General features: G+C 43.3%; 1 protein-coding gene across 1 annotated transcript in view; it reads right to left on the bottom strand.

Moving 5' to 3' along the window:
• CHCHD6 (coiled-coil-helix-coiled-coil-helix domain containing 6) overlaps positions 1 to 22,689 on the bottom strand; it is a 248,893-nt gene that overhangs the window by 116,251 nt on the left and 109,953 nt on the right. Inside the window, exon 5 of the mRNA XM_025447910.3 lies at positions 1,300 to 1,383. Coding sequence (XP_025303695.1) covers positions 1,300 to 1,383 — 84 coding nt within the window. The remainder of the gene's footprint in view (positions 1 to 1,299; positions 1,384 to 22,689) is intronic.

Raw genomic sequence — 22,689 nt, 5'->3', positions numbered from 1 at the left:
GAAGGCTGCTGCCCTTCACCCCAAGCAGACACATACACACATGCTTCTAGGAGCCAAACCCAGAGAAAGAAATGCAAGAGAAGCACAGCAGGAGACCACAGAATTGCACACATAACAACACACACAAAAAAAATCTGCGCTTATGAACATATGGGCAACCGTGATAATTAGAGCTATGGCTGGTGGAATGTTTTTACCCTTTTCCAGGGTCTCAAATCATAATCCTTGGCATTACAGCTAGTCAAACCTGGGCAGGACGCCGTTCCAGGAAACCCCTCCTTGTTAAGGCCACCTCTGTCAGTGGCTCAGGGGGTCCCACTGGCCTTCAGGACTACGCTGCGACCGGCGGTGCTGTGCGCTCACATCAGAATTCTGGATGTCCCCTAAACATCCTGCAGGAGGCAGGCAGGAAGCAGACAGGAGCATCCCCAGAGTGAGGGGGAGCATCCCTCTTGTCCCCAACAGCCTGGAAATCCAGATATCCACATTTCCACCAGCCTCCAGTGTGCCATGACACAGGAGAAAACCCCTATGGAAATCAAGCCCCTCGAGCAAACTGTCAATTTCAAAGCTCCAAAACCATGACAAACGAGTCTCGAAGATTTGCCTGCAATAAGCTGATGGCTCAGGTTGCCTGGCATGCTGTCTCAGGCAGGAGGAAGAACAATATTTTTAAACCTCCCAACCATCTCCTTCCACGGTTTAAGCCATTTCTTTGAAAAATCTGTCATGATCAACAAATTAACCACCCCCCCCCCCAAAAAAAGCAAGCAAGTTACCAAATGAATTTTCAAGAGTCCTATGTGTTAACAAAAAAAGTAACAATGATACGTATGTCTTTGAATCTCATTCATTTCAAAGGCTTATCCCTAGAAAAGTAGGGAGTGTGTAGCCACGGTGCACTTTGATCTGCCCAACTCCCAGAAGAAAATCAGTAATACAACTTTAATGTATTTGTGCAGCAGGACTTCACGTTATTATTATTTTTATCCACTGCAGCTTAACTAAAGTAAGAAAGGTAGGCTAGGTCTCAGCACCGCCCTGTGGTGAAAGTGTGGTGAATTCACTTTCACTATAGCACAGCCAGCCACATTCACAAAAGGCGGGCAAATTAAAAACCAATTATCTCTGTGAATACAATTTATGGAAAGGGCGAGGGTGTGGTGCTTGCCACACACAGGAGGGCAGGTCCACAGGGGGCCGGCTGCTGGGGTGAACGGGGAACTGGGAGTGCAGGCTCCTCTCTCCCCCATAGCCACGATGGACTCTGGTTCCAAAGGCAGCTGACCCAAGCCTTACCTTCTTCTCAAGGCGCCCCAGCTGTTCCTTGTAGAAGGTGTCACGGCGGTTCAGCTCTGCCTCCCGGCTCTCCAGCTCCCTGGCCTAGTGGGGAGAGAACAAAGCTTGAATTAGCCAGCAGCAGCTGGGCTGAGCTGTGGGGAGGAACAGGGCTGGGAGCGGGGGGCACGGGGGCTCTGTTCACAGAGACACCGGCCATGCAAGCAGCAGTGACCAGGAGCCTCAAACCTATGTTAGGCCAGGCCACGTATGTACCGTGAGGTGTTTAGTCTTCACCAGAGAACCTCAAGCTGCACAGCTGCTAGAGTCATTTCACAGAAGACCGGTGATGTCTACCAAGTGCTTCCTATGTGCCAAGTACTGGTCCAAGTGCTTCCCACAGACTTTCTCACCTGACCCTCACAACACCCCTAAAAGGTAGACAGGATTATTATGATGTCCTTGTAGGAGAAGAAATGGAGAGGCTATGTAACCATCCCGGCTCACAGCTGTGAGGGAGGAACTGGGATTTGAACCCCAGCAGGTGCAGGGCCAGACTGCAGAGCTGCACGGCCTCACGGCCACACAGCCCAGAAGGACCAGAGCTGTTCCTTGGCCACAGAGTCCTCACCCCTGGCACCAGACCGTGCCACTGACTCACACATGAGTCCCCGGAGGCAGGGATGCTAGAATACCCTTCTTTTGGCAAGGCAAACTCCCTGCTCCAGGGGTCAGGGATCCGAAAGGTGAGCGGTGTTGGAAGCCCAGAACCCTCGAGCTGGAGAGGACAGCTGCTCCCTCACCTACCTGAAGGGGAACAGACTGGCTGGTGCATGTGGCTGAGGACCCTCCCTCAAGGTTACAGTTTGGCCAAGGGGCTTGTTTGGCTAACCAGGGCAAGCAACTTGGAGCCAGCACACCTGGGCTTGAAACTGCCCCACCCTTAACTAGCTCGGTGACTGTTCCAGCTCACTCAGGTACAATAGACAAGCCTGCAGCAGAAGTGCCTGCCCACAGGCTGTGTGAAAGGTTAGGGAAACCCCTGCAGAAAAGGGACCACAGCAGGTTGCATCACCAAGGGATACCTGCATCACAGCCGTGTCCTCTTGTCTGGGACATCCACGGCCCTGGAGCCTCTCAGCACCTCTGTGGGATAAGGACCCAGGACCTGCCCCCACCCAGGATCTGAGACCCCCAGAGGGCTGGCTCAGAGAAGTAATGCCATCTGATTGCTGTCTGCCCCCTACAAGGGCCTCATTTCAGGCTCCTGTGTCACTAAATTATCATGACCCTAAGAGCACAGAGCTAGTCAACAATGTCTCAGTGACTCCAAGTCCTGAGCTGCTTCCTTCAAACCACACTATGGTGTCAGCACATGGGTTTGAACTGTTCAAAAAGACTGAGCAGGAGAAGGATCAATGTTCTGAAAGCCCATTTCCTTGGCAATGCTACTGCCTTGACATGAAAACTTTATAAAGCCCAGCAGGGGCCAGTGATGAGGAGCCAAGCGCAGAGTGGTGACAGCCCCTGGGAAAGGCTTGGGCCCCTGGGTTGACTGGCTCGTAAGCTTAAGCAATTTGCTCTCCTTTTCCTGGGCATGTCTGCTTACCTGCAGAATGGAGAAGAGAGCAGAAACTTGGCTCCTGAGACTGCTGCAGAATATCTAAACATGCCAAGAAGGCTTCTGGAATGCCTTTGGAATGCCAACACTTCAGGAAAGCTAAATACAAACAGTGATACTGAATGCTGGGGATTTCTCACAGGATTTTTCAAAGCATGATGCCGAGGCAGTGTCCCAGGAATGGGCGCGTGGCTAATCTGTGCTGGGCCCTCCGCAGCCATCTGGGCCCTAACCATCAGCAGTCCCTAATACAATCAGAGGAGAAGCTGGTCTGACACAATGAAGCAGACAGTACAGGAATACCTCCCGGGGCTCCAGACTTGCCATTTTCTGGCCAAGAGTCCCAGCCAACCGGAAAGCTGACATCTGAAAGCAAAATTGCCATGAGGCTCTTCTGCTGCCATTCACTTGAGGCCAGTGGGGCAGTAGATGAGGAGGCTCTTCCAAGCATCTGTCTGTCCTCCCTCCCGCCGACACATCAGGATGCTTCCTCTGGGCAGTGGCTCCAGGAACAGTCAGCTCATGGTTCCCGGGCCTGTGCCAGCATGGACATCTATTGCAGAAATGGGATAGAGAGCTAAGGCTCCAGGCAAAGCTCCCCAACCACTGACACTTCCTCAGGCCACAGAGAGACTATTCACACACAAGAAGAAATGCTAAGAATATGGAGGTCTCCTTTTATAGCCATGTCAATTTGTAACACCACTAAGCTAATGCCAAGTAAGGAAGTGATTAACTGTTGAGAGAGCTAGGAGTCTGTTTCACCCACCGCAACGGAAGTTCTGTGAGAGGAAGGCCTGGTTTGCCTTAGCACATCCCCAAAGCCATAGGCTCCATCACAGCAAGCCAGCAAGGTGGCAGGCTCATTGCCTCCACCTCACCTACTAACAGGCACCACCTACCTGCTCTGTTCTTCTCTGAGATTTATAATGAAATCCAGTGAGTAACAATGGACAGGAGGTAACACATGAAAAGGAGGTGTGGCAAATGAATGTGATACAAACACTTGGCTGTCAATGCCTGGCTGGGTGCAAGGACTCCAGGACACTATTATGATGAATGGAAGGTGGGCCTCAGACAACACTGGCCACTCTGCATAGCTGCCATGGTCCAATACGTGCCTCCCAGCACTCACAAGAGGCCATGCAGCAGCACCTCGCAGCATGACCATGGAATTAAGGAGGCACAGGCAGGTTTCAGTGACTGATCCAGTAATTTATCAGAACATTATTGAGTGCCTACCATATGACAGACACTATCGCAGAGGGGTTGCAGATACAAAAGGGAAATGAGAAAGAGTTTCTGTTCTCATGGAACTTAGATCCCAGTAGGAGAGACAAATGTGTGTGTAGAAAAATAAGATAATTTTAGAGAGGGATGTGTGCTGGGGAGGCCACGGGCAGAATAACTTGTGGGGTAGCGGGTTGTTATTTTCTCTAAGGAGATTACCAAGTCAGTCTTCTGGGAAAAAAATACTGAATAAAGTATGCTGTCTCCAATACAAAGGCAAAATATCACCATTATGAAGATCTACTTGGTGGATTATACTCTTTGAATGGGGAATGAAAAGAATCTTCAGTGATTTAGTCAAGGACTTCCTCCAGTCAAGAGAGCACAGTGAGTTCATACTTTGATGCATCTTCCCAGCTCTAAACACATAGCAAGAACAGATAAAATATACGAACAGGAGAGCAAAAAGACATGGGTAGGTTCAAAAACAAGATTAAAATGCCCAACAGAACAGGAATGTAAAACAGTAGGTGAGGCTGGAGCCACAGACCTGCTGGGCTCTGGGTCTGGAGTCAGCAGAGGCAGCTGGAACAAAGCCTGCTCTACAGAGCAGGGGAACTGGAGTCGGGCTTGCCACCCGGAACTTAGGGCTCCCCAGAATAAGAAGCTGATGTAAAACATTCCTGAAGGGCTGAGGTTCAGCCCAGAGGCCAAAGCTCCAGTCCACTCAGCCCCAGGCCACAAATGAATCAAGCTGCCCTGCTCAGGTCCCAGCTCTGCAGCACCACTAGTACTATCATGGAGAGGGGCCTCAGAAGGCCACAATAACACCGGTCTCTGAATTTGGGTGGCAGGTGTAGACCACTAGAAAAATACTAGACAGGGAGAAACAAAATTGAGAGAGAAAGCAAAGCAAAATAAGACAAAAATCAAAATGATTTGAAAACTCAAAACGGGCCTGCAAACCAAATCCCAAATATGTGAATAAATGTGATGCTTAGAAAAGCTACCAAAAAAATCAGCAACTGGAATATGAATTCACTCCTGATGAAATTAATTTTATGGGACATCATGACAAAGGATTTTTAAAAACTTTTTATTATGTAAACATTTAAGCATAAGACATAATTTAATAAAATGTCAGACAGCCATCACTAAACTTCAAAATTTATAAGCTAAAGGAAATCCTGTTTCACCTACATTCCCCACCCCCTCCCTACCCTGAAATTTCTTACAGCAGATCATCTGTACATACTTCAATATATTTCTCTAAAAGATAAGGACGTTTATTTTCCAAAACCAAACTATAGTCCCATTGCATACTCCTCCATATTAATTCCTTAACATCATCAAATATTCAGCCAGTGTTTAAATTTCCAATTGATAAGAATTTTAAAAGTGAATGTGGGATCCCTGGGTGGGGCAGCGGTTTAGCGCCTGCCTTTGGCCCAGGGCGCGATCCTGGAGACCTGGGATCGAATCCCACGTCGGGCTCCCGGTGCATGGAGCCTGCTTCTCCCTCTGCCTATGTCTCTGTCAATCTCTCTCTCTCTGTGACTATCATAAATAAATAAAAATAAATAAAAAAAGAATTTTAAAAGTGAATGTTAAAGGATATCAAAAGATACATGAACTCCTGGTTTAAAAAGAAGGAATTACAAACCTGGAACAGGTAAACCCCCAAACAGGTAAATATTATAAATGTAAATTTCTCCAAAATAAAAAAATAAAATGGTTAAGACAAACCCTAAACTGAGGGCAGTAAGGCAGAAATTAGCAAATTAGGAAGTAGTACATAAATGTGATCCAGAATGTTGCAGCAGGAGATGAAGATAAAATGTATGATAGAGGAGCTGAAAAACTTGGAACTCCAACTGACAGACTCCAACCAGCATCTAAGAACTACCTCAGAAGAAGAGCTGAATGGGATGGCAAAGAGGAGGCAGGGGAGGAAGAGAAGGGAGGGAAAAGAGAGGAAGGAGGAAGAGGACTATTAAAGCAAAAGGCAAAGGAGGGTGGGTGGGGGAGGGGAGGGTAAAATGAGGTGGGGGAAGCGAACAAGATGTAGCAATGAGGAGAAAGGGGGGGGGCGGTTGAAGGAGATGAGGGGAAGAGGAGAAGAGGATATAAACAGAAAATCCCAAATAAAATTATAGGAATAAGTCAGCTGACTTACTTATATATATCACAATATATATGTGGTAGATAGCCTCTGAGATGGTCCCCAATGATCCTGTCCTGATACTCCTGTCTTTGTGTGATGCCCTCCCCTTGAGTGTGGGCTGCACCTAGTGACAAACTTTTTGGGGTGGAGGGCAGAGGGAGAGAGAATCTTAAGCAGGCTCTATGCCCAGCACAAGCTGACCAGCTGACCTAGGGCTCTGTCTCACAACCCCTGTGATCATGACCTGAGCCGAAATCAAGAGTGACACTCAACCAACTGAGCCACTCAGGCGCCCCCTAGTGACAAACTTCTAATGAATAGAATATGGCAAAAAAGGGATAGAATGTCACTTTACAATTACAAGAACAGTGATTTCTGTCTTGCTCACACTAAAGAAGGAAGCTTCCATGTTGTGAGCTGCCCTATGGAGACATCCACACAGTAAAGAACTGAGGGAGACCTCCAGCCAACAGTCAGTGAGGAACTAAACCCTGCCAACAGCTGCACAATGGAGCATGGAAAAAAGAGCTGCCCTAACCTGAACCCTCAGATGAGACTGTAGCCCTGAGACAGAGACACCCAAGTAAGCTGTGCCCAGATCCCCAATCTGCAGACATTGTGAGGGAGTAAATGTTTATTGTTTTTCATTGTTTTAAACCACTAAAGTTTGTAACTTCTCATTTAGGAATAGATAATAAATACAAAACATGAACTGATTAATCTCACCCTTAAAAGAAAATGATTCTCACTTTGGATAAAAGAAAGAAAAAGAAAATCTAACTATATGCCATTATAAAACACCCAAGCCCCCAGACTAATGATCTCATAGAAAAGAAAACCTTCACTGGACATATATAATGCAGTGTCTAATGTTTTGTGTACACAAAAGGTTAAGCACTCAATCAAAAATGTAAACACATACACATACACATGCACACAAATAATGACCTACCATAAAGAGAAATACTCAATGCAGTCAGATGCAACAATGGTCCAGATGTTACAAGTAACACAGAGGGACTTTGAAGTAACTATGACTAATATGTTAAAGAATCTAGTAGAGAAAGGTAGACAAGATATGTGAACAGAGAATTTCTACAGGGAGATGGGCACTCTCTGGCTTCCATTATTTATGATAAGAAATAAACTATTAATATTATTGAGGATCTCTTGCATGTGACGGATTGCTTCTATCCTGTTACTTTCAAGCTTCTCTCTTTGACTTTGGCATTCGACAGTTTGATTATGATGATCTAATTGTGAATCTCTTTGAGATTTCCTTGTGCACAGCCCCACCCATTCATCTGGCCTTCTAGATTCCCAAGAATATGTTGGAGCTTTTCAAAGCCTTCTATGAACATCTTGTTATCTAGCTTTTTTTTTTTTTTTTTTTTCAAATGCTGTTGGTATTTTGATAGCAATTGCATTAAATATGTAGACTGCTTTGGGTAGTGTGGACATTTTAACAATATTTATTCTCCCAATCCAGGAGCATGGAATATCTTTATATTTGTTTGTATCATTTTCAATTTCTTTCATCAGTGTTTTTATAGTTTTCAGAGTATAGATTTTTTTCCCCCTTTTTGGTTAAGTTTATACCTAGATATTTTATTATTTTTGGTGCAATTGTAAATGGAGCTGTTTTCTTAATTTCTCTTTCTGCTGCTTCATTATTAGTTAATAGAAACACAGATTTCTATATATTGATTTTGTATCCTGTGACCTTACTGAATTTATTTATCAGTTCTAGCAGTTTTCTGGCAGAGTCTTGAGGGCTTTCTATGTGGAATGTCGTCTGCAAACAGTGAACGTTTTACTTCTTTACCGATTTGGATGCCTTTTATTTCCTTTACTTGTCTGATAGCTGCAGCTAGGACTTCCTATGTTAAATAAAAGTGGTGACAATGGACATCCTTGTCTTGTTCTTCATCTTAAAGTAAAAGTTCTCAGCTTTTTACCATTGAGTATGATCTTAGCTGTGGGTAGTTTTTTTTTTAAGCTTTTGGGTTGCCCTATTTGCCCAAATTGTTATGCACCTCCTTAAGCAGCCATGGTGTTCAACAATTGCCTCTGGTTGTTTTTGAAAAATGCCTCCTAGGAAAGGATGTTTTTGCTGGATAACCTCTGAGTCATGTCAAATAACAACAGCCTTGCAAGTAGGTTCTTCCAGAAACCACCAGACAGGAAAAATAATGACAACTCTCTAGGCATGGGACTTTAAAGAACTTCAATCCTTCTCTGCTCCATCCAGTGGTTGCCAGGCTGCTGTTTTTACCATGACTGTGGCTGTTGGTTTTCAAAGTTACTGCTTAGTTGGGGGAAAGAAGAATGAGAATAAGACTATTTAAAATCCCATGAAGATAACTGTTCTTACTGAGATTCATCATTTTTCTTGAACAAACGCTCCTGGATTGCTGTAAGCTTTGGTTAATTTTCAGAGTTCTGTTAAAAAAAAAAAAAATTGACTCTGAGCATTTTCATTGCTTTTATGGAAGGAAGAATATTCAGAGGTCCTTATTCCACCATTTTCACTAACACTATACAAATCTATAAAATACAACCAAATGGAAATGCTAAAAATGAATTTCTAACATAGTATAGCATGAAATCATAGGTTTATTAGAAGACTGAACAGAGCAGAAGAATCAGTGAGTTTAGAAACAAGTCATTAAATTATACAAATTGAAACACGAAGAGATAAAGCATGAAAAATAAAATTGAACAGGGCACTCAAGATCTACAGGACAATATCAAATGGTATAGTGTATATTAATTGGAGTCCTAGTAAGAAAAGAGGAAAATGGGGCAAAAGAATGAAGAGAAAAAGGCCAAGAACTTCCAAAGTTAAAGACTACAAATACAAGATCTGAGAAGCTCAGAAAAACCTCAAGTAGAATGCTTTTGTAAAGTTCTTAAATAATTCCTGAAGTAATGGACTTTTTGAATACAGTCTTAAGTTTGAAAAACAAGTAATTTCTAGAGCAACCTCTAAAAAAGTAACAAAAGAGGTCACAAATACAGAGTCAACTGGGTGGATAAAATGGAATTCTTAAAATATACTGATTCATCTCTACCCTCTCCCTCAAAAAACCTACATGAAAAGAGCAATGGAGGAATAAAACAGAACAAACAGAAATCAAACATCAGGATGGCAGATTTAAATTCAGTCATATCAATAACCATATTAAACAAACAGATTTAACACCCTCTATTAATTTCCTATTTGTGGTTGTAAGAAATTACCAAAAACTTAGTGGCTTAATACACATCTATTCTCTACGTTTCTAGAGATCAGAAGTATCATACAAGTCTTACTTGGCTAAAATCATGGAGTTGGCAGGACTGTATCTTTCTGGATGCTCTAGGAAAGAATCTATTTCCTTGCCTTTCCAGCTTCTAGAGGCTGCCCCATTTCTTGACTCATGACCCCATGTTACCCTGACCTCTGCTACCATCATCACACCTCCTTCTCTGAATCTCCTACATTCCTTTTTCTTTGATAAAGGCCCTTGAGATTACATTGGACCCATCTGGGTAATATAAGATAATATCTCATCATATATCCTTAACTTAGTCACATCTGCAAAGTCCTTTTTACCATGCAAAGGAACATATTCATAGGTTTTGGAAATTAAGAGGGATCTTTGGAGGGATACTGTTCTGCCTACCATACTGACCAGTGAAAGGCAAAACCCTAACTATATGTTATTTAAAAAAAAAAAAAAACATCTCATGGGGCACCTGGGTGGCTCAGTGGTTGACCGTCTGCCTTTGGTTTATGTTGTGATCTCGGGGTCCTAGGATCGAATCTCATCAGGTTCTCCACATGGAGCCTGTTTCTTCCTCTGCCTATGTCTCTGCCTCTCTCTCTGTGTCTCTCATGAATAAATAAAATCTTATTTTTTAAAATATTTTATTTATTTATTCATGAGAGACACAGATAGAGGCAGAGACACAGGCAGAGGGAGAAGCAGGCTTCAAGCCGGGAGCCTGACATGGGACTCGATCCTAGGTCTCCAGGATCACACCCTGGGCTGAAGGCAGCATTAAACCGCTGAGCCACCAGGGTGGCCCAGATAAATAAAATCTTAAAAAAAAAAAATCTTAAATATTAAGGCACAAAGAGGTTTCAAAAAAGAATGGGAAAAAGATATATCATGCAAACACTAAGTATAAGAAAGCTGATGTAGTTATAATATTAAATAAGGGAGCATTCAAAAAGATATTACCAGATATAAAGAGGAACAGTTCATAATCAAAGGAGACAATTATTCAAGAAAAAATAACAATTATAAATGTGTATCTAATAACAAAACTCTCAAACATAAAAATTTGACAGACTAAAGAATATAAACAAACCCATGGTTAAAGACTTTAACATCCCTCTCTTAAAATATTGATAGAACCAGATGAAATATCAACAAAGATAAGAACGACATGAACAATATTATCATCCAACATGACCTAATTGACATTATAGAATACTTGCAACAACTGTAGATACACACATTCTTCCTAAGTGGACATAGACCTTACTTTGGGCTACAAGAAATTTAAACAGATGAAATAAAACAAAGTATCCACTATGATCACAAAATTATTAAATTAGAAATTAAGAACAGCAAGATCCCCAGAAGAATCCTCAAATGTTTAGAAATTAAACCTATTACTCAAGAATCCATGACTTTTTTTCTTTTAAAGATTTTATTTATTTATTCATGAGAGACAGACACACAGAGACAGAGAGAGAGAGGCAGAGACACAGGCAGAGGGAGAGGCAGGCTCCATGCGGGGAGCCCGATGCAGGACTTGATCCGGGGACTCCAGTCTCACGCCCTGGGCCAAAGGCAGGCGCTAAACGCTGAGCCACCCAGGGATCCCCAAGAATCCATGACTCCTAACCAGGAGGAAATTTAGTCCTTTTCTTTAGACTTGGAAATGACAGAGATGATTGAATTAGCATAGGACTCCAAAATAGGTATGATAAATACTTTCAAGGATTTAAAGGAAAATGTGAACATAATGAGATAAGTGGGAACTATTAAAAAGAACCCAAGAGAAATTTGTGAGCTGAAATGTAAAATCCTATAAAGGCTGAAAAACTGAATACTACCTCAGTGACCAATGGAACAATTTCAGTATCAACTAGTAACACATATATAATTGGATACCTGTGGAAAGGAGAAGGGGAGAAGGAAAGTATCTGAATATTTGAAGAACAATGAATGAAAAATTTCTGGATGAGTTAAAAACTATAAACTTACAGATCCATTGTTTATTTTATTTTTTTAAAAGATTTTATTTATTTATTCATGAAACACAGAGAGACAGAGAGAGAGGCAGAGACACAGGCAGAGCGAGAAGCAGGCTCCACACAGGGAGCCTGACATGGGACTCCATCCCGGGTCTCCAGGATCACACCATGGGCTGAAGGCGGCACTAAACCACTGAGCCACCCGGGCTGCCCTCCATTAAGTTTAATTACCAAAATAACCAATAAATACAATGTGATAAATGCTTTAATAGAAATGTGTGAACTGTATACCTGTGATAAGCTTAATATAATTTCCCCCTTATTTACAAAATAAAGCAAATTTTTTAAAAACCTTACCTCAAATAATTTTGCTGCCCAGATGACTTCACACCGATTAGTTAATTCTATCAAATATTTAAGGAAGAAACCATACCATTTCTAAACTCTTCTAGCAACAGAAGAGGAGGAACACTGTCCAATGCATTTTATGAGACTATTAAATTATAACAGCAAACCAAACAAGGGCATTACAAGAAAAGAAATTTACAGACCAGCATTACTTAAGAAAAGAGATGTAAAAATCTTTAACCAAAAAATAATTAGCAAATCAATGCCATTGATATGTAAAAAAAAATAATATCCCATGCTCAACCAGGATGTATGCCAGGAGTCCAAGGTTCCTTTAACATGTAAAAATCAATCAACATACTCACCACATTAACAAAAGGAGGAAAATCATGTGGTCATTTCAAATAGACTCAGGAAAAGTATTTGGCAAAAATAAATACCATTTATGAAAAAAACTTTGAATAAACCAGTAACAGAAGGAAATTTCCTTAGCTTGATGAAGAGGCATGTATACAAAACCTAGAGATCATCATACTTATTGGTGAAATACTGAACACTTTTCCTTTAATATTGCAAAGAAGTTAATATAGACTTAGAAGATTTGAATACTAAGATTAACAAGATTGATCTAATAAACTTGAATATTTATATTCTTTTTAGAGTTGAGTGGAACACTTGTAAAAATCATCCTTCTAGGGATCCCTGGGTGGCACAGCGGTTTGGCGCCTGCCTTTGGCCCAGAGCGCGATCCGGGAGACCCTGGATGGAATCCCACTTCGGGCTCCCGGTGCATGGAGCCTGCTTCTCCCTCTGCCTGTGTCTCTGCCTCTCTCTCTCTCTCTCTCTCTCTCTCTCTCTCTCTGTGTGACTATCATAAATAAATAAAAATTTTTAAAAAATCATCCTTCTAAAGACACACCCACAAAAATAAATTAACAACATACAGACCACTTCTCTGATGAAATTATAATTACAAATCAATAATAAAAAGACAGTTAAAAATGGGTTTAGTAATATGCTTTCCTAAATATAACTCATAGGCTAAGCAAAAATAACAATAGAAATTTCAAAATTAAAAAATTAAAGTTCTACATTTAAAACAAAAAGTGTGACATAGCTAATAAAGTATCTGAGAGGTAAGTTGATAGCTTTAAGTGCTTTCTTTAAAAAAAAAAACTGAGACAAAAAACTTAATATTTCATGTATGAATAAAATGACTCAGATTAAGTGACTTGCTCCAGGTCACCCAGATGTAGGGTGATGAACATGGGTTTCCTGACTCCCAGTTCACCAACCACACAACATTTTGGGACCATATCCTCTCCTCCTGAACTGTGTGTTTTAATAATGTCAAATCACTGGCTGATCATCAAATTGGATGCTTCTAAGATCATGTATTAAAACAGTGCTTCTCAAATATTGAAAGCACATAAGACTCACCTCTGATTTTGATAAATAAAGATTCTGAATTACAGGTCTGAGATGAGCCCAAGATTACACATTTCTACTAAGCTCCTAGGTCATGTTACTTTGAGTAACAAGGTACTACTACATCACACCTGTAATAAGATAAATGATGATTATAATGGCACTTCGAAGATGCTCCAAGATCCATGATGGGTCTAAATTATGTACCACACCCTTCCTTTAAATTAATGATAATGTACTCTAATTCTAAAAGATGATCTAAGATAGTGGTTTAGGGGGCTGGCTTCAGAGGTAGAAAGAAACTAAACTTGAATACTAGATCCACTACTTCCTACCTAGTGACTTTGGTCCAGTCGGAACTTATCTAAATAAAATGGAGTTTCCCAACCTGTACAATGGGGAGATTAGCACCATCTACAGCCCATGAGGCTGCTGTGAAGTCAAATGAGATTATGCACATAAAGCATTAAATGCAGTATACTGGTATACCATAGTTAAAAATAATAATAAATGGCAACCAAGAATGATTAGCATGACAGTAAAAGGGTTCTTATTAAATATCTAATCAAAAAAGAAAACACACCTCCCACTATTAAGATAACAGGTTTTTCATGTAAAAGGTAAATCTCAAAGACAAATATAATTTTGAGATGATCTGAGATAATCTGCACCTGCATTGATACCAAGGTTCTCTGAGATGTTATATGTCAACTTCCTGCTCACCTAAGCCACACATCAATGTTCCTTTTCCCTCATTAGTCCTGAATGTCTTCCTTCTTCATATGTCTATCTACAGTAACTGTCTTCCTTCTAAAAAATGGTTTTGGATTTTTCTATTGATACATATTTCACATACCATAAAACTCACCCTTCTAAAATCTACGATTCCATGGTTTTTAGTATATTCACTAGGCTGTGCAAACATCACCACTATCTAATTCCAAAACATTTTATCACCCCCAGAAAACTCCATTTCCATTAGCAATCTTTCCCCATTTCCTCCATTCTCAGCTCCTAAATGTCCATCAATTGATGAATGGATTTTTAAAATATGGTATAACCACACAATGGAATATTATTCAGGCATAAAATGATCAAAGTGCTGATATGTATAATAATATGAATTTTGAAAACTTTAAACCAATGAAAGAAGCCAGACACAAAAGGCCACATATTACATGAGTCCATTTTTATGAAATAGCCAGAGTAGGCACATCCACAGACATAGAAAGCAGATTAGTGGCTCCCCAGGGCTCTGGGGAGGGGAGAATGTGGACTGACTCAGGGGTACAATGTTTCTTCAAGGGATGATGAAAATGTTCTAAGCTTAGTTTGTGGTGATGGTTGCACAGCTCAGTGAATATACTAAAAACCACTGAATTGTATATTTTAAATGACTGATATTATGGTATATGAGTTATATATTAATAAAGATGCTAAAAATACAGAGGATCGGGCAGCCCTAGTGGCTCAGAGGTTTAGCACCGCCTTCAGCGGGTGATCCTGGAGACCCAGGATCAAGTCCCACATTGGGCTCCCTGCATGGAGCCTGCTTCTCCCTCTACCTGTGTCTGCCTCTATCTCTCTGTGTGTCTCTCGTGAATAAATAAATAAAATCTTTAAAATACAGAGGATCACAAAAAAAAACCAATTATACTGAAATAAAGTTATCAAAATATTAAGAAAAAAAATCCTGAGGTCAGAAGACCAGTTTGAAGCTGATGCAGTAATCAGATGATGAGGACCTCAATGGAGCCAGGTCGTGGTGGGAAAGCGGACCCAACAGGAGACTGACTGATGAAATGCGAGGGAAGAGGAGAGAAACAAGGCCCCTCCCTCAGGTTGCTGGCCTGAAAATGGGAACCCCTACCTATATGGTGAAGATGATATGACAGCACACCTTGTATTTACATGTGTCATCTGTACATATAGCTATGCATGTTTACATAGCCGCTACGGTATCTAGCACATTTATATGCTTACATAAACTGCCAAGTCTCACCAGATGCCAACATGAGATGTGTATATACTTGTGTATGTACAGAGATATGTTCCAACAAGACAAATTGTGTGTCTGCTTGTCTGTTTACTATCTTGTACCCCTTTTAGACTGTAAGTTCTTGGAGGCTGTGGGGGCTATGCTGCATTTACTGCTTTACCCCCAGTGTCATGCAGGAAATATTTGCTAAAAAATATAAAACAAAGGATAGTGGGAAGTTGATTTGGGGAAGGGAGAGATACTAACCTTTTTTAAAAAATGATTTTATTTATTTCTTTGAAAAAGAGTGCATGAGTGGAGTGGGGGGGTGGGGGGCAGGGGCAGAGGGAGAAGCAGACTTCCTGCTGAGCAGAGAGCCCAATGGAGGGCTCAATCCCAGGGATCATGACCTGAGCCAAAGGTAGACACTTAACTGACTGAGCCATCCAGGCATTCCAAGAGATGCTAACCTTTAAGAATATACAGTACATTGGGATGGTTAAGAGCCTTGGGTTCAAATTCTGACTCTAATAATTATTTGCCAAGAGGCAGCAGATGGGATGCTTGATCTGTCTGAACCCAGGTAGCTTCACAGGGTTGCCATAAGAGCTTGTTGCAATGTTGCCCTGATGTAGGGGTCCCAGGAATGCCTGTGTGTATCTGCTCTGGGTCTGAAGGAGAAACTAGCCCCTAAGAATCCAGCCCTGCCTTCCTTCCACAACCTAGCATATACAGGTACACACTGTTCCACAAGCTCAGCACGGTTCAAGAGAGGGGCTGCAGCTCACCATAGCAAGGCAGAACTGTAGGCATTGCTTCATTACTATCCCATGGCTCCCGGCCAGGCCAGAGCCCAGGAGGAGAATGGGCAGGGTCAGAGCTGCAGAGGCGCTGCTCACTCCAGAACCACGTCCAAGCTCCCAAGAGTCCGTGAGAAGTCCGGAGAGGCCACTTCTCTGGGATTACCATTCTCATGTTTGGAAACCACCTATTATGCCAGAAAAGAGATGGCAACACAGCAATGCACCATGGAGAGGGAGTGCTCAAAGCCACGTTTGTTCCTCATTACTCAATGCACATTTTCTAAGAGTCACTGATGCCTCACAGAAAACTTTGAAAAAACATTCTATTACAAGACCATCTGCCAAAATATCATAGGCTCTCTCTGCAGCCCCCATTTCCTTTTATTACCAGGAAGAGCTGCATGAAAATGGTCTCATTCTGAAGGCTGGTATCTGCTCAGGTTGTTTCTTTCCCAATCTCAACTCACAGGCTGCAGTGCTGAGACCCCGGTCTCTCCATCTCTAGCATGGTCATGGTGTCCACACCCGGAGAACAAGAGAACAGAGGATTAAGGTATGACAGATCATAGGACAGATGGCTTCTGAGGCAACCAAAGCTTGCTGACTCCATATAGCTCAAGTAAGGAAAGAACAAGACCATAGGGGAGGGGACAGTGGAAAATGCTTGATGCCAATTAACTCTGTACATGACATGTTTGATCCAGTAAGTACCACAAGCTCTGCAGCCTTACTTCCTCCTAGAGACACCTACATATCGTGTAAAAAGTACAATCTTGGTTATAACAAAAAGAAGGATCAGAGAAGTCTCATGAAACAAGCAGGGACAAATCAATAAAAGCAGCAGTGAGCATTTATTAACAGTTAATAAATAATTACTTAAGTGCTCCTTTAATTTACACAACAGCAAGTAAGGTAGAGAACTATTATTAAACCCACTTACAAGGCAAGAAAAATGAGGCACAGAGTAATCAGGTTACCCATCAGTAAGTACATAGGAGAGCTAAAATATGAAAGTAAATGGGCCTCATCTCCCAGAGTAATAAAGTCCTACCTGGTATAATCTTTCCAAGCAAGCCTGTCGTAAGATATCCCAGTATCACCTCTGCATTCTAATGGAGTCCTAGGGCACAGGAATGGTAAGGTTTGGAAACTGATACACAATCCCCCCCCCGATACAAAATTCCCTTTAGTGGTGGAGTGGCAAGAGAAGGGGGTGGGCAGGAGGAAGCCCACTTCTGCACAGAGCAACAATGAACCACATGGCACCCTCCTATATGGTGAATACCCCAAGCAACTGGCCAATCTCCTCTGGTTGGCCAAGGGGCCCTCCTGTCCTGGTCTTATCATTCAGCATTGCATTGGAGCACTCATATGTCCCTCTCAGGGATCATGAACCCCCTGAAGACAGCAAACTTTCATCTGCATATCTGAAGCTTTGAACTCAGTTAGGGTCACCAAGCATTTGCTGAATGGCTGGAAGAACGAGTCAAAAAAGGAAAGTCAAGCTAGTGGCCCAGGAACTGCAAGATCCTATTTTATTCTGTTAGGTAGTTTTGGGTTGGTTTGGTTGTAACTAAACCTGTCACCAGTATTTACAAAACTGGAAACTTTACATAAAAAACATTTTGACTTCCACAGGAAAAAATAGAAAATTGGGCCTCAGCCAAGTGTGTGGATGAAAGCTTCTGCTGTGGACAGGACCACTGACTCCCGCGGCCACACCTGCCACAGCCATCCTCTGTGACAGAGGATTCCCTGGAGCAAGCAGTGGAGCCCTTGGTCTCAGTAGCCCGCCTGGTGCAGCCAACACCTCCCACCTCACAGATAATGTCTCCTGGCTCGGATGTTCTGCATAATCCCTGCTATGGCCTTTGCCTCTCCCTGAAAAGATCCCTTTCGTTTGTTCAGTCAGCCGGCCACAAGAATGCCCTAAGATGCTCACATAGCCAGATGATTCTCGGAGTGAATACTCTCACGAATGACACGCAACATGGGAATAGACGGATGAACACTAACAAGTTAACGTTATCCCGGGCGCTGATGAAGGACTATGAGAACAAACAGTCTGGCAATTGGGTGACGACCAAGTAACAGAGTGACCACACACGGCCCCTCTGAGAGGTGACAACTGAGCTGAGAGCCAAATGACAGGGAAGGAGGCCCACAAAGATCCTGGGGCAGCTCCTTACCAACAGAGAAGACACACATGTGAAGGCTCCTATATAGGAATGAATGCAACACGCTCGAGGCATGGGAAGAACAGAACAGACAACAGGACACACAGACTGGAGGAGCAGTGGGTACGGGGAGAAAGCCAGGACAAGGCTGCCTGTGCAGGGCCTGGCAGGCCATGCCAGGGAGTACACACTGTCTTCAAGGAACAGTGGGGAGTCACTGGAGAATTTTAAGCAGGAGAGTGATATAATCTTATTTATTTATTTTTAAAATCCAGTTCATAAAAGCCAAACTGGAAGGCTGCTGCCCAAGAGGATGGCCTGATTATCTCTCTCCCCGCACCGTGCACTTGCAAGCACAGGCACACAAAATATTAACTGTGGTTATGACAGCTGTATGCTACACAAAGGCAGCAAGGAGAAACCTTTACAGAGGAAATAATATGCAATTTTCTAGCTGAACACCTTTTAAAAAGTAATGATGGAGAATAAAATGTGAGCGAGGCAGGGCTGTCTTCTGGCGCAGGGTAACAACATGCCACCTGAAATAAGCAAGAGTCGGGCTAGGCGAGCTTACCCTTGTATCAAAATCCATAGGCTGAAAAGATAGAGATGGGGGAGGGAGAAGGGGAGTCAGGATTCAACTCCGCTGCCTGCTGCTTCTCACTGTACTATAAATACTAGGAGTTCAGAGACGCTGCTCACCCGTGACATGAGACTGAACTATGGCTACTTGCGGAGAACAAGGCTTGATCTACATCCCCTGCTCCAGGTCACAGGGAATACACATACTAAGCATAGGCAGCCTTGCTCACAACTGTGGACTCCCCCACACCCAGAGGCTTCTTGAGCAATCCTTTCCAACCTGATGTGAACCTCAACCCTAGAATCAGGTGTGCTAAGGGGTTAGAAAGTGTTCTGCAGAGAGCTATGAGGTGAATGAGTCTGAGAAGCAGCCTCTCACTAGCAGCAGGTGACCTGTGGCTCAGGTGCAATCCTCAGCCTGGAACTGTGGTCAGTGGGCAGTCAACAATGCTTCCTGCCTCCCAGCGAGATCATGGGCTCTGTGCCACACTGTCCTCCCTCCATTGTAGGCACCTAGACTTGGACTAAAAAAACATCAAGTACACAGAATAACCATCCTGGAGCCAGTGTGAGGCTCACAGGGCTATGAGTCTGCTCCCCTGGCACTGCCCAGAGGCAAAGGTACAGAAGATGGCGGAAATCACGCTGATGACAAGTTATCGTCTGGGCTGTGGGAGCCGTTCAGAAGTCTGCTCCAACTCTGTGGGTCCATCTACAATCTCTGCCTGGGCTACCTCTGGCGATAGGGATATGAGAAACTGAGTAACACTCACCATTCCTCAAGCTGGTCTCGGCCACCTGGAAAAGCCTGCTCATTCCCCACAGTAGCACCCACCCTTCCACAGACACTCCAGACTTTCCTTTGGCATTCCAAAGAAATACCTCTTTTTCTCTACTGTGCCTGCCAGCCAGGCAGAACCTTCGAGGGCCTGCCCACACGCTCTATTGTTTGACCGTCCAAGACCCAGCCAACTCTTCTTCAGCACCCTTTAGAATTCCACCTTAGGGTCCTGGAGTCAGGGGAAGGTGCTGCCCGATTTCTAAGTGGAGCAAGATATGTGCACTCATCAGGGGCGGGTACCTTACTCAGGCTCCCCACAGTCACTGTCCCACGAATCTGAACATTGAGGAAATGACCCAGATTAGAGTGACTGATAAAACACACAGTGACAGCAGCTGGAACAGCCTGGAAGCCCCCACCATGGCCCCACACCTCACACCCACCAGCAAGCCCCCAGCATCCCTCCCATGACTTCCCCCTTTGTTTATGACAGCCTGAGCTGGTTTCTATGGCTCCGGTCAAGGTCCTAACTGACTTCTATTCTCCTCCCATCCAAACAACTGTTTCTCCCATTGCACTTAGATATACTTTATAATTACTCTAATTACTGTTGCACTAAGTGATCCATAGCTATTGACCACCCTACAAATACAGGAGCTTCATGAGAGAAGCCTTGAGTCACTTCTGCTTGTCCAGAATGGTATCTGACCAGAGACAGAGAACAAAGTATGTGAACTGGACTTATACTTTCAAGTCAACAAAAGCATAAACTAGGCTACCTAAAACAATGCAATGATCTTCAGGAATCTTTTTAGGAGGTTACATATTTACTCTCCAGCAAATACCTCATCACCATTATTGCGGCTACTTACTGAGTGGATGCTGCATACGAGCCCTGTCAAACTCACACAGCCATGAGATGGCAGTGCTAGGGTTTAAATTCAGGTTCCTGTGCTTATGAAGTCCCCATTCTTCCCACCTCCCTACAATGCTTCTCAATAGGTCTTTATTAAAGAATACAACGGGTTGGGATCCCTGGGTGGCGCAGCGGTTTAGCGCCTGCCTTTGGCCTGGGGCGTGATCCTGGAGACCCAGGATCGAATCCCACATCGGGCTCCCGGTGCATGGAGCCTGCTTCTCCCTCTGCCTGTGTCTCTGCCTCTCTCTCTCTGTGTGTGTGTGTGACTATCATAAATAAATAAAAATTGAAAAAAAATAAAGAATACAACGGGCAATGTAAATTCTTCCAACGAAGCTACTGCTGTTCAAAATACTGTTTAGAAACTCTTTGCAGAATTAACATATTGATGCATATCTTTAATCATGGCAAGTCTTCGATCTTTAAGAAGATTCTGAGTTTCTGGAAATAGAAGGTTTCTGTATTTGGGCCAGAGAAGGAGGCAGGGTACACTGATGGGGAGCAGATCCAGCCACAGAATACATGGAGTGCACTCAACCCCAGAAAGAAACGGACTTCCTCATGTGGCTCCTTAACTAGCAAGTCCTAGGAGTGAACACAGGGTTCCAACTCTGCTTAGAGCTGGAAGGGATGTCTGTGAATGTGAGCATACATGTGTGCATGTATACATTTACATGCGTGTGTACACATGTGTGAGACCAACTGCTGATTACTTCCCATTCTACCTACAGCTACACCCTATGGGAACTGTGTCACTGTGAGCCCTGTCTGTCCTACAAAGCTTTAGGAGGTAGGAAACATTCAGCACAATAGGAGGGCTTGGATCCACAAACTGCCTGACCCAAAGTGATGACCAGGAAGGCAAAATGCTACCAGGAAGATTCTCCTCACCCTCCCCAGATCAGCAGACCTTGGCTAGGTGGAATCTCCTCTCGCATGGTCCCTCTTTCCTCTGAGGGTCACTGTGGTGGCCCTAACTCAGCTGATGGTGATCATTCCTGGTCCCATACCACCTCCACCCTCTGCCTCCTCATGGGGTCAGGCAGAACGTCTTCCTTGAGGCCATTCCCAAGGATGCCACAAAGCAGGAAGAGTAAGTAAAGCACACTGAAATATGAGAATGGCAACAATTCCAAGAACCAAAAGACTCTCCAAACCATCCTGTGTCTTCCTCTTGACAAAGGCAAGAAAGAACACTGCCTTTCCTTTATAACAATTCCAAGAACCAAAAGACTCTCCAAACCATCCTGTGTCTTCCTCTTGACAAAGGCAAGAAAGAACACTGCCTTTCCTTTATAAAGAGGCTCTGAGAACTTCCCAACTCAGAGTCCTAGATGCTCAAACAGCAAGCAAACAGCATGCATTTGCAGGAAGGATCCTGCTGGCTTTTATGTATATTCCACAAATACTCAGAAGCAGCTACAAGATGACTGGCACTGAGCTGGTTTGGATATGAGGGAAGAGAGCAGAGGGCCTGCACACAGGCAATCGGTAGTTGCTGCCACAAGGACATGAACCCTGGCCTTCAAGTGTGGTCTCTTCGTTGTTGATGGATGAGGCTAACAAAGAACAAGAAAAGATGGCATGTGTTTGGAGAGAGGAACAGACAGGAGATGGTCACTCAAGTGCCTACAGTGAACCACCAGACACATCAGGTGCATCATTGATACTCTGAGCCAGAGACCTATTTTGAAATCCCAACTCTGAACCTTACTATGTGATGGACCTTGAGAAAGTCACCTCGCCTCTCCATGCCTCAGTTTCTCTATCTACACTATGGTGAGGATTAACAAAATCATCTGTGAAAAGTAGGCACATGATAATTACCAATAATCCCAAGAAGTCCCTTTGTTATCTTCTTTCATCAACACCTGCTGGCCACATGTTTTATACACCTTTGAAAACCATTTATCATACTTTTTATCACTTTCTGCAGGGAGGACCCAAACAAGGACAGCTCCAAAACACACACACAGTGAGTCCCTTACAGCCCACAGCCAGCCTATCATGTGCTCAGGTCTCATCCCACTTCAATAGCATGCTCCATCCAGACAGTAAAGTAAACAGTCTTCTTTCAGGTGGGAGGGTGAGGTGGTACAGATATCTTAATTTTTCCTTCCTCAGGA

The sequence above is a fragment of the Canis lupus genome, chromosome 20 (assembly GCF_003254725.2).
Source record: "Canis lupus dingo isolate Sandy chromosome 20, ASM325472v2, whole genome shotgun sequence".
NCBI lineage: Eukaryota > Metazoa > Chordata > Mammalia > Carnivora > Canidae > Canis > Canis lupus.
Note: the sequence above shows the minus strand (reverse complement) of the source record. Positions and strands in the feature narration are given on the sequence as shown.